Raw genomic sequence first — 18,394 nt, forward strand, 5'->3', positions numbered from 1 at the left:
ATGGTTTATCTTGTGCTTCATAGATTTGACTTTGTATTTCCCCAAAAGCAGATGCATTTGACTTTGCAAACGCATCTCTCTTCCTATGAGACTCATGACAATACCGACAAATTGCTGGGCATGTGTGACTAAAAAAGAGCAGGGGTCTTTTTGCATGGAGCCATGCAGGCAAAGTTGCAGACAATCGAGAGCAGTCTGACCTTTCAGGCCATTAAACAAGGTTTTAATGTCTCTCTGCTAGACAAGATATAAGTAAACCTTTAGATTTTGTTGGTCATAACTTAACATTTCTATTTAAAAATACTTGTATTCTTGCATAAGATTGTTTTTTTTTAATCCCTAGGATAATAATTAAAAAGGCATTCAAAGATTTATTTCTTAAACTGTTAATCCATCTTTTGAAATATTGTTTTGTTAAGGTTGAATTTCTGACGTGTGGCATGCACATAAAAAATGGGATGCAATCATGACAACACAAGGGACATGCTCCCAATTAATACATCTTAACTTCGATTAATAAAGCCTGTCAGCCATACAGATATTGTTGATTCATATAAGTGGGGCTTTAAATTGATGGCCACAATTTGAATAACCAAGGCAGCATTTCTGCAAGGCCAGGATTGGTAATTAATTAGTTACGTTTGAGAAGCATATCAGCATTTTCTTCTGAGCCACCATCTCTTTGCCTCAAACCAAAACATTTGTTTCGATAAGTACTACAATAATTCAAATAATATAATCATGAGAGGATGCATAGAATCTGTACATTTATAAACTTGAATTAGTCATTTTAGGTTTCAATAATGTGTATAATAATAAAACAAAATAATAATAATAATAATGTGTTTTTACAACTTATAAATATAATTTACTGTTTAAAAAAACAAACAATATAATTAAAAAGTAGGCCTGAAACACCACTTTGGAGTACAGCAGCAGTAATTAACTATGCCTGCTGATTTAATTGCCTAGTTTGGTGAAGCATTTTACTTTATAATAAATCAGAAATCTATATTTGATGTTGCTCCATCGCCTCGTTAGTATGACTGTTCGGTCACAAAGTGAGACACTTAACACTTCCATCAATTAATACCACCTTGTACACATCATGGAGGACCATAATGCACATCCATCAGCAGAATCAATTAGAGCTTACCTCTTCTGCAGCACTCTGGCGCATCAGTCCATTAATGTAGGGCACTATGGATTAGTGAAAAGCAAGAGAAGGCCAACAGAGCCGAATCTCATGTAAGGACAGAGCCTATGCATTTTCTATAGGAAAAAGAAAAAGGTAATTCGAACCATTTAGGAAAAAAATAATGTGGGGAATATTTTCATAGTTTTGGATCGGATGGAGACAATTTTTATATATTTATCTTTATTTTATTCAAAATTTAATAACTAAGGACAGACATTAGTAGTCATCAGTACGGTATATATCGAAAATATAACAGATTCCCTCAAACATCATTTGTTTCTTTTACTAATCGGAAGTAGATGAATACAGTAGGTGATGGGTCAAACTGGGAGATTTAAAACATTCCTCTCTTAATGATATTTAGATACTTTAACACAATGTTTTCATGTTAGCAGAGGTTGAATACAGAAAAAAGCAGCTCCAGTTCCATTTAAAACAAATAAATAAATGCTTTAACAATCTAACAGATCTGATAGGAAATCAAAGGTTTTCTCCTTGGATATAACACTGCTCAGAGCAACCACATTGGTTTTATTAATAATAAGTATCTCTGTCCAATAACCTGGAACATTTACTGTATTAGTAGAAATTCATTTAAATAAAATAATTGCTTAATTTTCACAAATACTTTGCTAATACATTGCATTTATAGAGATATTTGCAGGTCAGGGCTTTACAAACAAACAAAGAAACATCTAAAGTTGGTGCATCTTTAATTAAGCAGGCCCATTCTGCCCCAACTAAATTTAAGAAAAGAAACTAAGGAACGGAGATTAGACCAAATCAACTTAAGCAAACAAGGGTTCACTGCTTTCGAAAAGCATCACAGCGATATTGGTCGCTAATCTGTAGTCCAACTCTGATTCAGTCTAATAGACATTCATGCTTTTTAATTAATTAAAGAATCATTTGCATATAGATTTAAACCTAGTCCACTCCAATGGCCCTTTTTTTTTTTCCTTCTTGCACTTGGGGAGCCTGGAGACTGAGCTGGAGGATCAACTCCACATCGAAGAATGAGAGCTTTGCCTTTGATTAATCTGTGCAAAAGAAATCAAACACTCATTCAACAAAAGAGAAGTAAAGATCATTGGAGAATGAACTGCATCTTAGATAAAGAGATTCAATGTCATCTTAGCTAGCTTTAAAGTTCGGGAAAAAAAACAACTTTTTTTCCAGTGGATATTTTTTGAATTTTTACGGAATGACTTTGACCTGGATGACTGAGAACCTTCATCAGCAACTTTTTTGCTGAATTCCTTGAACAAGAGCATACCAAATTAGAAATACCTGCTTCAAGGCAGTTGAATAGCACCAATCTGTAAGGACTGAACAGAGCTATAAAGGTATAGAATACAAAAGAATTATTGTGCGCCTAATTATGCTGCAAAAAGGAACTAAGAGTAAAAAAAACATGAAAAACCTTGTTTCTATTGCAACTTTGTTTGGAATTCTTCATTGCTTCTCAGATATATGCTAACTCTAGCTGTTAATAAATCACAGGTAGAGTAACCCTGCATAGCTGTGAGTTTAAGTACAGAGCCATTTCTGCAACGGAAAGAATGTGCGAAAGGCTCTATAGCGTCAGCAATGCCTAAAAAACATTAACCCTGAATCAATCCACCATACACTCATATCAAACTGATAAAGCTGGACAAATTCAGAGCAGCAATTCTATTCCCGCAGCCCTGATAAAGAAAATACACTCACTACATGACACCTGTAGTGGGTGTAAGTATATATATATATATATATATATATATATATATATATATATATATATACACACACATACATCTTTTTCATGACATATGGGGACATTTCATTGACATGCATAACCCAGATCCTTACAAAAGTATAGTTAAGTTCTGTCAAAGAACAGAACTTTACTATTTGGGGACCAATTGAATGTCCACATATGTACCTGAAAGTCCCCACATGCACAAATATTTTCACCCCATTGTAGGTAAAACAAGTCCACATGTACATATATATACACATACACACAAGATATTAAAAACTCACATTCTGCTTTCTACCTTAAAGCAAAAGGAATTTGTTGAAAGATAAATCTAAAAACTAACACTGTAAAGCATTCACCCCCCCCCCGAACATTTTAAAATGATGTACTTTGTTACAATTTGTTTGCAGTTTAGCTTGCATAAAAAACCAAAACATCAAGACGAATGGTTCTCAGAAAACCCTGCCTGCTAAAGCCATAATGAAAAATTACATAACATCTGGAATTTAGGAAGCCATTGTGGCTCCAAAGCAGAAAACACTCCATTACACAGGTTGAGCAACGCTCGTTTCACAGCATATGAATACGAGCAGATTTCTGCTAATTTTACAACAGATGTATGTAACTAAGCCCATCAGATTAGCAGACTATTGGACACAGCACACATTGAGTGGGAAAACATCAGCGTTTGCTCAGATAAGAGCTCGCTAAAAATTAGCAGAGCGGCACAGAGCATCAGTGGGAAACAGAGAGATCACTGGAGCTGTCATCTTAGATTGTAATCTTATGGTTTCTTGAATCCATTCATCCAAACCAGAAAGAATGTTTGCTTTTGCAACTGCAGAGAATATGTCTCACTCCATCCTTCACTTATTCTGCTACTCACTCGGTCTCTGCTGAGACTGAATTGGCTCACTTCTTCCACAAAGCCCCATTCACTCCTCCTTTCTTTTATTTCGAAACTCAAACCACAAGCACTAGCAGAGAGTTATAGCAGTTCTCCAAAAAGGTAGGAACTGGCCACAGATCGACCAAAACCATGAGCAGAAGCAAAAACAAGCAGATTACTGAACAAGCCACTTTATCAAAAGATAAACAATAATTTGAAAGTCCCTCTAGGCTCCTTTATTTTCTTTTTTTGACTGGCGTTCCTCCATGTCTGAGTTGGCTGCTGCACTGCGCTCTGAGAGCGAAGCACATGGTTGGCTCGGCCCATTGAACTGGCCGATCTGAAAGCACACTGATGAGCAATAAAAATGAAGCTAACAAATTGTTTTTACTGTGGCAGCAAAGCTGGCTTTAAAGTCAAACACCCGCCAGGTCCCAACAGACTCCGCGTTCGCTTAAAACTATGAGAAAGTGGTACTTTGATACAATCAAGTTTAGAAAGAAGACGAAAAATATAATAGAGAGGCCAAGCAGCCGAGCCAAATGTGAGCGACTTAAGTTCACATTGGAAAGGGAGGGAGGGCTGCAGACTCTGAGGATATGAACCCTCAGATCTGTTGTTTTGGTGTTTAGCAGTAGTAAGCAAAGCATGTTCTTGATTTCCCCTCAACCAAGACTGTATTTCACTTCCCGTCCCAGTAATTAGTGTCCAGAAAGTTATTCATCAAAAGGCAAGGCATTTACTTCTACCAGTCTGCTTCTTCCAGCTCTTGTTACAATCGACTATTTCCTGCATGGACACAAACACACTCGCTCTCAGAGCTCGGTCTGGAAATCTGAACAAACATACGAGACATTAGCAGAGACACAACTGCACAAAACAAACAGACAAAACAAATTACAACCTGCTGAAGCTTTCGAAGTGGCTCTAAGGACCAGAATTTGTTTTCCAATACCCATAATTCTTTGCGATAATACATCTTGGTATACAATATTATTGTTTTCAAGGTAGGCTTGTGTTCTGAAGGATTTTAAGAGTTTGTAAGATATTTCCCTAAACAAAGCCACAAAGACCACAGAGTCGCAGAAAATCTTTACAAGACTAAAGTACGATTACAGAGGCAACATAGGTTCTATTAATGGGGTGCCTCCAAATATCCAGACTCATGGTGCCACACTAAAGGGCTGATTATACTCCCTGCAGCAGTGTGTCGCAGTGAACATTTCGCAGATATTTTTGATTTATGCCCAATATTGAAACGCTATGTTATTCCAACGTAAGAGGGACAAACATGGACTAGCTGTCGGTCTAGATGTGGCCGAGGCAGTGAGAAAGTGGGGCAAGTCTGTGCAAAAACAGACGGACACGAAGGCGAAAAAGAGCAGGGATCCAGGTGGAAAAAGGGTCCCAGCGTTCTCGCCCACCTCACACTTCTAGCTGATCCAACTTCATAAGTAATTACCAACAATGGCGGTCATACAAACAAAACAAGCCGGTAAGGTACCAAACATGAAATATGCATAATGTAGAACGGATGTAGATTTGACCGATCAGAGGCCTCCTGTCTGCGTTCACCTACAATTTCGGAGAGGTGCACCAGAGTGTCTGCGGGAGGGGCAGGGGGCATACTTGCGTTCACTGCGACACTCACACTCAGACGACCTGGTTTAGAGTGTAAACCAGCCTTGAGAATATGTCCACCATTCCAATGGTTTTATAGGGCAGGATGGACCCTACCAAGGGTCTAAGAACAGCAGCAAAATAATATTTATGCTTTTTCAGGCCTTTTAAAATGCTTTTTGGTGATTCTGGGGTGTCAGTTAAAAGGTTAAGAGTGATGAGACGGAGCTAAGTTCAAAACATCTAGGGGGAGTCCAGGTCTGAAGATCTGGGTTTTCTGCAAGGACTCTCACAATTGGAGCAAATCTCTCAAAAGTTATGAGTTGGATTCTCACACTGAAATTGCCTAGCATTGCTAAAATCAGTGAATAAATGTATGAATGCTTGTGATTATGGGAATGAGTCTCAAATCTTATGGGCTCTAAGTATAAATATTATGGGCTTTAAGCGGTTGGTACGACAATTCAGTATATTTACAACATCTAATCAGCTCTGCTTCTGCTCCCTCTTACACAGTGTCCCCTATCATCTTCTCCCAACCAGTTGTCTGTTTATAAGTATTCATTATATATATATTTTTTAGATTTTCCTGAAATTAAGTGTTGGGAAAGAGTTCAAGGGTAACCAAAGCAGTATGCTGTTGTTCATGGATTTGACTTTTCAAAATATCCCCATTAAAAAGACTATTTATGCAAGAAAATGACTAAGTTAATGGCCTACTATGCCTACACTCTGATTTTCTAATAAGTGGGATCACCTTGGAGGAGGCTCTGTTAATAACTGTAGGTGTCAAAACTGTGAAAAGGAAACAGCAGGAGTGGCAGCTATAGCAATACATACGTAGAAAATAGCTGATCTTTGCATGGTTAGTGGGTGTGACATAATATGTCAATCTCATGAGGCAGGGCAATAGATGATCACAGGTTAATGAGGAGAAAATAAGACTAAAACAACTTTTCGGGGAATGAAGACTCAAACTGTGATTAAAAGCATTTGCATTAAGCGTATAAAAAAAAATCAACACATGACAGATTTTAGATTTAATGCTTGTTTTAATCTAAAGTGGTTCTTAGGTTTCAAAGAAAGAGCGATATTATGGGAATTTAATATTGCCAAACCCAGACATGGGCAATGTGGAGTCAACAAGTCATCTCCATGTCATGTATTTAATCTACCCAGCCAATTAACCAGGTGAGTCCAATCTGCACAGGTTAATTCACGGTGAAGATTGGACTCACCTGCTTCAGTGGCTGGTTAGAACAAATACATGACATGGAGATGACTTGTTGACTCCACATTGCCCATGTCTGGCCAAACCTCATGCTAACGGCTAGATTTAAACTTGCAGCTGTCCTGGTTTTTACAAAGGACCCTTTAAAAAATGATGCTTAAAGTCTCTCCTGTTGGATTCTACCATAAATAATAGCCTGTACTTCTAGCCTGAAGAATTAATGTCTACTTAGAGCAAAGCTGTTTTCTTCAAGTTCTCCCAATCGTAGAAGACGAACCATTCAAGAACATCTGTGACTTCGCTTCCTATAAGGAAAAACCTTTTGCATTCTGGGTTGGATGGGAACTGTCAAAATGTTCTCTTCTTAAACAAAAGTGGAAAGCAAATTTTATTTGTAATATATAAGAAATTACAAAGACACTCTTTAACAATAGCACTGTTCGACTTTTTCAATATTGACAGCCCAACCCTACATGTATATTTCCTTATTTTCTGTCAAACCTACCCCCCCTTGTCTTAGTTACGGCTGGTCATTACTTTGTGGTCAGAGAGAAGTTCTGTTTCCCTCCAGCATCAGAGCAGAGCTGAAAATCTGTCACAGGTGTGCAGAGGATGAGGGCCATAGATCTTAATCTTGAGGCAATACTGGTGCAGCACGCTGAGGAGGATATTGAAGAAAAGAGCTCAGAGCCCAGTCCGCTCCAATCCCACGGCAACAATGAACTTTTTGTGCTCCTTAATGTGCAAGCACACTTGAGGAATTGCACTAAAATGTATTTTATCTGAGGTGCGATTGTGAAGTGGCTTTAATTTAGCACAAAGGGCTGTTGGATTCTGAGTATTGAGGTCTGAAGCAAACAGAAAGAAAGATTTAAGCTCTCAGAGCTGGAATTTTTATTGTGATAATTTTGAAGAAAAAGTGGACCTTTTTGAATCTCTCAAAATGACGATCACACCGTAAACACCAAAAAGAAACAGCATATCCATTTGAAATCATCACTTGGCAAATTAAACCCTTATTTTTCAGTTTGCCACTCCAATGGGCCCGTGAATTTGCTCCTCATTTATACATTTTTGTTTTTAAATCGCTGAGGCTGTGAACTGAACCCTAATTTATAAAACCCTCTGAAATGCAGCTTCGTTGTTGGTCTCATTTTAATGACAAACGTTAAGACTGTTTATATGTCACTCGTCTCTGAGGGGTTGAAAACGAGTTCACTTGTTGTGAAAGCTGTGATATAATCGATAAACCATCTTATTCTGACTTGAAGAGTAGTAATAATAATATTAACCAGATACGCAATGAAGGAATAATAGTGAGACCGGTGCACAACCGCAATCCATAAAAGAGATTACATTTAAAATCCTCTAAATGAGCAGCAAGGCAGGGTAGAAATCAATAAGCAAATAACCAAATCTGAAGGTGAAATTGTAGTGATGAAGCTGCAGATGTTCCCGTCTTTTCAGCAAGTTATGATCAATCAGAGTCGTCCAACACCAAGTAATCAGAGGGGCTGTTCAATAACCATGCTGGGCATTTACAGTACGTCGTATACATGGTATAAATATTTCCAGTTTAATAGAGAAGGAATGTTGTGCTCTCAGAGATGACACTTAATGGCTATCAATGTTTTATTTCCCTCCAGCTCATCAGCTTCGCTTGCTAACTCTACACACAATCTAAGAGTGTCTTCGTATGCGTTCCTTTATGGTGTGCAGAAACACAGTGATTGAAGGAGCAACTAATGCAACATCCCATCTTAATGGTTTCCAGTTGGAAAGGGGTCTGTGGTACGTCTTGCAGTGCAGAATCTGATGGATTGTGTTACAAAGTTCCAACTACTATGAAAGAGGTTTTCATTTTCCGTCATGAGTTTCAGACATGCTCAGAGGAGGAACACATAATGAACCTCCTTGAAGTAAAGCTATTGTGCTTGTGTAGTGGGGAGGGAAATACATTCAGGGGGATAAAAGGACAAGGTTTAGATTGTAGCTTAAAGCTTAAAGTGTTCGTTCTAACTATACTGTAGATCCTTTCAGAATTCAAGGAACCGTCTTACTAGCTTTCCTCTCCTACCCGTCCTTTATGTTTAAAATGGTTCCCCAGCAGGATGCTGCCAGCACCGTGTTTCATGGGAAATCAGAAACTCCTTAAAGTGCATCATGACTTCAGCCACCAATATTATTTAGCTCCATCCATTTTTTCCCTATTCTAGCTGAGAGAGGACGGTGCATTAAGAATGTATGACAAAAAATTTTTAACTTTTTTTTTTTTATCTAATCTGACCAGAGTACTTTCTACATATTTTAAAAATTGGTTGGTTTTGCCAAACTTCAAATAGTTAATGGGACCTTAGTTGGACAATGGCTTGGTTGCAGGGCTTTGATATGATGATTTAAAGTTGTGAAAAACTTTTTTTTGTGTGTGGGCTGTGTATCCTTTCAACTCTTCTAGAGTTACCCGTTGCTTCTATGATTGACGCCCTCTGTCAGCTTAGGAGGGCAGCCCTGTCTCTGTGATAGGTTAGCAGCTGAGTTGGGTTTAATAGTGCCCGGTTAGAAGGTCAAATGCTTGCAACACTGCTCATAATTTAACTTGCCTTTATCCTTTTTGGCTCAGTTTATTACATAATATTCTTCAAAACTTCAGTTTTTGGTTTATGTTGCTTTCTTCAAGGGGTTTTAATACCTTTGCTCTGAAAGTGCAGAAAACTCTGGTAAGTAATTAATCATCAGAAGACTCTGACGCTACTTATGTGAAAATGCATGTAGGATGTTATTGAATATGCATGCAGCAGCAGGAGCGGACAACTGTCAAATTAAATCGCACTCTGCATGCTGCCAGAAAGGCACCAAGGATAAGAAGAAAATTGGAACATCATCCTGCATAAACCGTGTCCTACTTGTCGGATGACATATCAGTGTCATAAACTCTGTGTGAACTCTGCATATAAACGTGAGCTAAACTCCCCCTGGGAATCAGACAGAACTCGGTTTCTCAGATTTGACAAGTGCTCAGATGTGCAGTAAGACGGTCCTACCTGGCATGTGGGACATCAATGCTGGATGAGACCACTTTACGTTTCTGCTCCAGGAGGGACACCGAGCGGGTGTCAGGATCTCGACCAACTCGCTTCCCTTCTGAGGGCCTCTGCTCGTCCACTGCCTCCGGGCTCCGGCAGCCACCCTCCAACTTGTGACTGTCTGAAACCCCGTTACTGGAGCTATGCTGTGAAGAAGCAAAAAGAAAGAATAAGTCACTATTTTTACTGAAAGGAAAAAGGCTCGCCACAACTGTAAAGAAGGAATGTGTTAGACATGGGAAGTGCACAGCTGAACCTATTTTGAAAAAAAGGCGAGCACTTTTTTGCTGCAGGTAGAGTGGTTCTAAAAATAACTAATCATATCATTATGTTTAATAGGTTTACAGGAATATTACACAATTACAGGCCAGCTTTAGGCTATAAAAATAGAATCAGATGGAGAGGTAGGTTTTGGCTTTGTCTGAACTGGTCATCTAAACATTGACAATAATTCCATATTTCCATTTCAAATGAAGGAGTACGATATAGTTTTAGGCTATTCAGCGGATCTTTAGCCTAAATTGGCCTTTGAAAAATATACTGGAGAGACTGAAAAATGCAAAGTGGCCAGTAACAAAAGAAAGCTCATTTTCCTGTGGATATGTTGGGGTTTTGAGGTGTTCCGCAAGGGAAATGTCTCATGTGCAATATTTAGAATGGAAAACAAAACCTGATGAAGACTTCTCTTGTTTTTTTTACCCTACTAAACAAAACTGAGGACAGTGCCACCAATTAATGATCAAAGCTGTACGACTTAATGTGTGGTACCATATAGCCTACTTTAAGGCTGATCACTGCATTGTCACTTTCTAGGAGCGTCCTGATTCGACCTATTCATTTCCATTACTGATGTTGACCTGATATAATTTCAGCATGAATCGTACCTGCTTTTATGTATCATTTTGCTCTGTAGAATGTCAGAAAAGGCTAAAATTATATTACTAAATAAAGAACAAGTCAACAAAAAAAGGTGTGAAAGCAACTGACCCATGTTATATTAACCAATAGGATAAAGAAACTTTAAACAGAAGCAGAGGGCTTGTAAAAGTGTACCAATTTTAGAGATTTAAGATGCCAGCCGATATAATACGATATGAGTTATTTCACTAATATTGTACAGACATCGGATCTGGATATCCCTACAACTTACCTAGTTAACATTAGCATTTCCTCATCAAGAGCAGGACTACATACACCATAATCAGCCATAAATGCACATAATGTCAGACCTATGGTTGTAAAAATATTATATCTAAAAAGTATTTATACTCAAATGCTGTATCCCGATACAATACTAACTTGGCATGATATCGATAATAAAGAGTTTTTTGCTGCTGTTAATTTCAGATTTATTGATTATTTGCAATTTAAAAGAATATTCCTTCAAACAACTTAAAATATTGTCAGATTTTATCTTTATTTAAACTTAAATGCTCACTTATTAACATTGCGTTTCTGGTAAAAGAATAGTGGAAGATTTTCATGAATTTAAAAAAAAAAAAACTTGCACACAAATGCACATGCACAACCATGTATGCACTCCTGAGAGGGAACGCCTAATAAACGTGTGAGCACATGCATGAGCCCATTTCTCCTCGTGCACGCTCTGTTTCAAAGTTGCTGTGTACATCGCTTATAAACGCCTAGTTTCCAAAAGAAGATTTTGCAATTTTTCCACTGTCAGACTCACCACTGGTAAGTGAAAATGGGAATGAGCACGTAGAATGGCCTTGTGTAAAAATATCACCAGATTGGTTAAAGATTAGGAGGAACACTTATTTTGATGACCCACCCGAAAAAATAACATCCTCCACTATACCTTTAAGAAAGCATGTTCCATGTCAAGATAGAATTTAAATAAAAGGCCTGAGTAAAAATGACTTTTGAGACAACCACTAGTATTCTCTCTTCAACATATCCGTTTCTGTAGTGATCGTTGAAGTGTTTTATTTTTTTTTTATTAAAATAAACAGACCATGTCATATTTTTTACACTTGGGGGATGATTTTAATTCAGTAAAAGCAAGATAATTTTACTGACGCTCATTGTGCTGTCAGCTTCTCCCACTGGTTTATGTCTATTCCTAACTGGGTGATATGACCTCAGCAGGGGCAATGATATGAGCAGGCCCTCTTCTCTTAGCTTTTAAGAAAAGAAGCTTCTTTACATCCATGTTTCTCAAAGCATTTCTGGAAATCAAATCTGCAGAAATAAATATATAAAAACTGCCTTGAAAAGGCAGGAAAAGGAAAAAAAAACATGGACATTAGAAAAACATTACATTTTAACTCTTAAATCAAAGTTCTTATGCATTTAGGGTTAAAAGCGAATCATAAAGGAAATCTTTTTATACAGAATATCTAAAAATCTTTAAAAATTCCAAAGTAATTTACAATAAACGTTAAAATAACACATCTAGATAGCTTCCATTACTGTAATGTAAAACTGTTTTGAGTAAAACACAAACCGATTAAATGAGAAAAGTGAAACTTTAAGCTGTAAACTTTTTCTTACAGCCAATATATTCTAGTCAAAAAAGAAAGGCCTGTAAATTTTTGTCAGAGGACCAAGTTCACCACAGGAGCTTTTAAACTCCTAGATAGGGACCTTGTCTAATACGTCTCTATTGCTTTTATTTCATACCTCTAGATAAAGGCCTTCCTAGCTTTGCTTTTACTACTTTTTAATAGGATAACTATTATGGAACTCATCCAGTTGTGATTTACAATAACTTATGCAAATAATATTTCTATAAGTCTTTTTTCATATGTTTATTGAACATGCAGATATTCCTATTTGTGATATATGATGTGGTAGTAGCTTTTATCATCTTATTTACATTCCTCTACTCTTTAGAAGCAGAAATGATTAAAATGAGTGTGAGCTACAACCATAAACCACAGTTGAAATTGACCAAAGATGAAATATTCTAACAGGAACGATCAGCCATGTCTGAATCTAAGAATATTTTGTACACACAAAAGACCCAATAGAATATTGCAATGAAAATACGAACCATTAAATTCCCTTTTTTGTATTAAATTTTGCAAACCGCTTTAGCTTCCTGGCTGCCGAACCACATTAGAATCTCATCGGAAAACTGTGGCATTTCTAAAAAAAAAAAATAAAAAAATCCTAAAGTCTAAAAGATTTTCTAACAAGGTTAATGAAGAAAACCGGGAAACAGATAATCACAGATCAATTCAGTATTGCTTACACTACTTGACAATCTGACAATATTGCGTACCAGATTGACAAACAATACAGTAGCAGACATTCAGAAGGCCGAATGGCAGCCCACTTCCCTGCAATTCCCAGCAGAACCTCCTCCAACTTCCAGCCACAGGAGTGACACCAATCTTTCATATTTTTTAACTCTGACTACACCCTTTCACTGAATTACAGGGTCTGACCAGGAGAAGGTGCTCCTCTTTAAATCTTAATGTCCAAAAATCATGAGAGAAAGAATATCTTAGTACAAAGATTGATGTTTTTTTTTTTTTTTTATGAATTGCAGGGGACCAGTCAAGGGCCCATCAAGGAAATTGGGAACATTTTGAATGGCTACTACTGTATAATAAATCCAAATACACTGCTACAAAAAACATTTACAATAAAAACAAGATCGGCTAAGAAAGTAAAACACTCAAATATCAGAATGAATGTACACAGCGGCACATGTCTGTAGCTGTCTGTAGCCAGGAGGCTTGAGGAAACAGAGTAAAAAGGCCAAAACATGAGCGGCGTGACTCACACAGCTGTCAATGACAATGGTGCACTGTGGAATATTTCAGGCCTGTGTGTTTATGAGTATGTGGTTGATCTAGATGGCTCTCTTCAAGTCCTGCTACATGATTAGACATGAATGACAATGAACAAAGCATAAAAAACGACATGAGAGACGCATCAAATAACATGATTGAGGCAGTTAGTGGTGTGCAACACAAGATAGATTACAAAGACTTGGAGAAGGACAGCCATCCCTGACTTTCACTAACCTTATAAATGACTGGGTTTTAGCCTGAAAACTTAGGATCATGTCGAATCCATGCACAAATTATAGGCGCCTATTCCAAATTTAAGATGTGTGTATTTCCAGAACCCCTGCCCCTCATTTTTTCCCCCTTATATAGAATATCCTCTGAAACTTTTACTGAAAAAAAAGATGTAAAGTATACAGCTGTCAAACTGTTTGAACAGAACACATGAATAACACTAAAGAATAAGTATTCATGAAACACAGCAAAACTGACAAGTGTCACCAATTTTGAACTATAAATTAATGTTGCGCCGATGCCATTTTTTGGCCCCGATACCGATACCTGGCTGTGCAGTATCGGCCGATACCGATACCATAATAATGTAAAATAATTGCCATCATGGCTTTGTCAAGCTGCTGCCTACCTTTGTGAAGCAGGATAAAATCTAATACAAAGTGAATCCAGTAGAACTTTTTATTGCCTACCAGGAGTGGGTGACAATAGTTGAATATGGCTCTCAAAATGGTATTGGTGCCCTATTTATTGGTACTCGCCGATACCGATACCACCATTTTAGGGCAGTATCGGGGCCCCGTCTGATACTGGTATCGGTGCAACACTACTATAAATACATCGACCAACTGCCAAAACAACGTCTCTCAAAGACCGTCCAGCACGTTTTCCTCTCTTGTAGGTTCGAGCCAGGGGAAACAACTAGACTTTGATTATGAATTTATTAATGACTGTAGCCAGAGGTTAGAGTTTATTTGTCAAAGTAAAACAAGTTTTTCACCATTTCCAGGTTTCTAGAGCTGTTGCTTATCTGTTTGCCAATTGTTCCAGCTCAAAGACTTTTTAACATTAAATGATAAATACAAAACAGTCAAGATCCGAAGATATTTAAAACAACCTGAAGAAGAAACTCACTCTAAATAAATAGTTTGCTCTCTGTTGGCTTTACCTGCTGTTAACAATGACTTTTTAACATCAGTGGAGGCAGGCTCGGATTTACGGCCCTTGCATCTTTCTTTCTACACCGGTCCACTTATGGACCCCAACGAAAAAATAGTATATATATATAAGCACAGTCAAACGCATGCGTCTCAAATGTGAAACACGATACAAATACACATTGTGGATTAACCGATCTATCTTCAAGCATCACACGACAACCATTACCCAGACTTCTAGAATGCGGTTTACTGGCTTTGGTTATTAACATGGTCACGACAGTGACTTCAGCAGGGTTGCCAGATGTCACTGACTCAGATTTTCCAGCCCAAACAATGTTCATAAACCGCTTGGATATATGAAATCTTGCCCAATTAGAACCAGTCTATTAAGTCTATTAAACTCTTAGGCTATAAATCAAAAGAAAATTTTTTTTTACCCATAAATGTTAATATTGTATCACTTCTTGATTCTTGGTGCTTTGGTTGGAAAGTAACTGTTGGTGCCGGTATGTTTTAAGGAGGGTCGGCTCTCGCACGCTGAAATTAAAATGCCCGGTATCACAGATTACCAGTCCGAGCCTCAGTGGAGGAAACTTTTGCCAGTAATCTGTTTGTAATCAGTCATATTGGATGGCTTTATTTATAAATCAGGTGTTTAAGGTTTTCTCAGTTCACTTAGGCTTTGACTAGGCCACACCAAAACTTACATTTTGTAATTTACTTTCATTTCTTCAAAAGTTGATTTGCTTGCATAGTTTGGACATGTGCCATGCTGTATAACCCAAGTATGCTCAAGCTTAAACTGATGGTCAGACATGCTTTGGTAGAGAGCAGAAGTCACGGTACGTCTACCAGGTCCTGAAACACCAAATCAGTCCTAAACTGTCATATCATCACAACCATGTTTGGCTACAGGTGTTGACAAATTAACAGATGCAACAAGAGACTAACTTTCAGAATAATATAACCCCCGTAATAATTTCAGAGGGTTACATTTTCAATGAGAGCAAGTTTAGTTCAAAAAGTTCCTTTCCCCTTAATAAACAACACAAAAATAAAAAAAACACTCTCGTTCTGACTCACATTACCAAAACACTTTTTGACACCTTCCAAAAGATAACTTTTTCTAATGCACAATGTTTCCAAACAAAAGGTCAGAGTTGCGTGGGTTTGTGAACACAGAGATGTTTTCTTGAAGCCTTTATGCTTCCTTTCACTCGCAAAGTAGATGCAGCTATGAGCTGACAACCTAAAGTGAATGACAGAAGATATAAAGAGATGATATAAAGATTAAACACCAGCATGAGACACAGGTGGCTTACTTTTCCCAGACGAAACAGATGAAAAAAGTCACACCAAACAGTTTAGAATTGATTTGTTGAGCCTTTCTCTCAACACGCCTGCATTTATGCCATCTGTTGTTAGCAACCCTCGCAACTCCCATCAGTCCAGATAGCCTGGAAGTCAGTTAAAGAGATGAAAATTGAGTGAGGAGTCAGCTCCCAGAGTCGAATCTCAGGAGAACATCATGCTGCACTCCTACAGTTTTCCTGAGTCCCCTTTAGGAATCACAGCTAAAGAGACGACACATTTCACATGATGATCAAAGAGAGGCGGTTTAACGGTCTCCTCCCTGCTCTCATGTTTCTCCATCCGTACGCTCCAGCTCCTTTGGGCTTGATATATTATTCAAGGTAGGAATTAATCCAGCAAATCATTCAAATCAACTTGGAAAAAAAAAAAAATTTAAAAAAATCAGTGCTTTATTGAGAATTACAGAAATGACCAGATGACGTGTAAAAGGTTACCTTTGGTAAAGAATCATTGTTAATGGAGATATCTGCTGGATCTGTCTCTATCTGAACTCAGATCTGAGGATTTTATCAAGGGCTGAAACAATGAATCGGATTAATCGCAACTAATTGATTATTGAAACAATCATCAACTAATTCAGTACTCGATTAATCATAACCTGAAGTATAGAGACTCTAGAACATGCCTTTGGCTGACAGAGTGACCCACTTAGAGCGGTTATTATTAGGGATGCACAATATAATCGGCCCCCTATCTGTATCGGCCTGTATCGGCCTTAAAGCTGAATATCGGACATCGGCCACCCCACCGATATTTACCCCGATATTTGATCAGCTTCTGAGTTTCTAAAGTCTAAAAAAAAAAAAAAAAAAAAACTACTACTTCTTCCTCAAAAGCTTATTTTTTACAGACTTAAAAACTTCTAAAGACGAGGGGAAAAATATTGATACATTAAAATATCACAATATCTTCATATGCTGATATATTGCCATTTAAAAACACCATATCAATCTCTTTTACTTATGAAATATTGCTATATGTCACCGAAATTTTGCCATATTTTCATATGTTGATATATTGACGCGGTATCATACTATTTTACTAACAAAATCTCACAAGAATTTGCAAAATATCACGAGAGTTTGTAACAGAACGATGAAATTTCACGAGATTTTGAAAGTAAAATAGATCGATACCGCGTTTTTAAAAATCAATTTGATATCAGCATATGAAAATATATTTGAGTATATATTTTTTCAAAGTGTCAGAAATGGATAACAAAACTGCTATTTTCAATGACTACTTATTTTTGTCCAGCTTTAACATCGGTATCGGTTATCGGCTACATGAGTTTTAAAATATCGGATATCGGCCAAAATCTCAATATCGTGCATCCCTAGTTATTATACCAAGCTTGAAAAACATAAATAAACATTTTGCATTTAAGATAAAAAAAACAATTCTTCTGTTAATATGCTCTATCCAGAACTCCTTAAGTGGAAAGTTTTGGTTTCACCTGGATAAGGGAACGATTGCATTGCAAAATAATCGTTTGTTAGTTGCAGCCCTAATTTAATCAGAACCAAGCTGGGATTTTTGCCAACTGCTGTGGTCTTTATTATTAGCAACATGGCATGACAGGTATTAAACCCAGATATTAAACCCTGACATGTTCCGAGACATCTCTTTTCCAAGATGGAACAACAAATGGAGGAAAAATCACAGGAAACACTAAGGGGTCACCGTGGGACCTACTAACTCTTGTTAATGTAGATACTAAAGTGCTTCCATGTGTGACCAGAAAAAGTTGGCACAAGTTTTCTTTCATGGATCATTGTGCAAACGCTGGTTTATAGACTTATAAGTCTAAACCCGAATTATACAAACACCAGTATTAAAAGAAAAGATCCTGATATCAGCTGTGAAGCACAGAGCTGGAGGTGGCATAAGAACCTGGCCAGCTCACCATCATAGAAGCAACACTTAGTCAACTATGAATTAAACGGCTCATGAGGAAATTAGAAAAAAGGTCAAAAATTCAAGCTGGAGCAGAAGAGGATAATGTGTCACAACGACCTAGAACGTTCCAGTAAGTCTGCCGATGACTGTTTGGGAATTAGGAAATATTCTTTGGCTGACTCAAAGGCCGGATGTTACAGTAGGTCTCATGGAGATGTCATGGGGTGATTCAAAGTGGACCGTCCATGCAAAAAAAAGGCAAACATCTTTTAAGTGACAAATGGGATTTTTTTCCCCTTAGACTGGTTGTTAGATATGGGTAGAAGGATATGAGAAATGTCTGGTTGGGTGGGTAGGTTCAAGCTAGGTTGGTGGGTTGGTCAAACTATTTTCCTCAGCATGAACTCTGGAAAAGAAAGCTTTCAA

At 37.6% G+C, this 18,394-nt stretch overlaps 1 protein-coding gene across 2 annotated transcripts in view; it reads right to left on the reverse strand.

The window, feature by feature from the left end:
• Positions 1 to 18,394, reverse strand: part of znf704 (zinc finger protein 704) — a 69,510-nt gene that overhangs the window by 47,048 nt on the left and 4,068 nt on the right. For both annotated transcript variants that reach the window (XM_015379626.1, XM_015379625.1), the window contains exon 2: positions 9,721 to 9,908. In XM_015379626.1, coding sequence (XP_015235112.1) covers positions 9,721 to 9,908 — 188 coding nt within the window. The remainder of the gene's footprint in view (positions 1 to 9,720; positions 9,909 to 18,394) is intronic.

The sequence above is a fragment of the Cyprinodon variegatus genome, unplaced genomic scaffold (genome assembly GCF_000732505.1).
Source record: "Cyprinodon variegatus isolate N-32 unplaced genomic scaffold, C_variegatus-1.0 Scaffold196, whole genome shotgun sequence".
Lineage (NCBI taxonomy): Eukaryota > Metazoa > Chordata > Actinopteri > Cyprinodontiformes > Cyprinodontidae > Cyprinodon > Cyprinodon variegatus.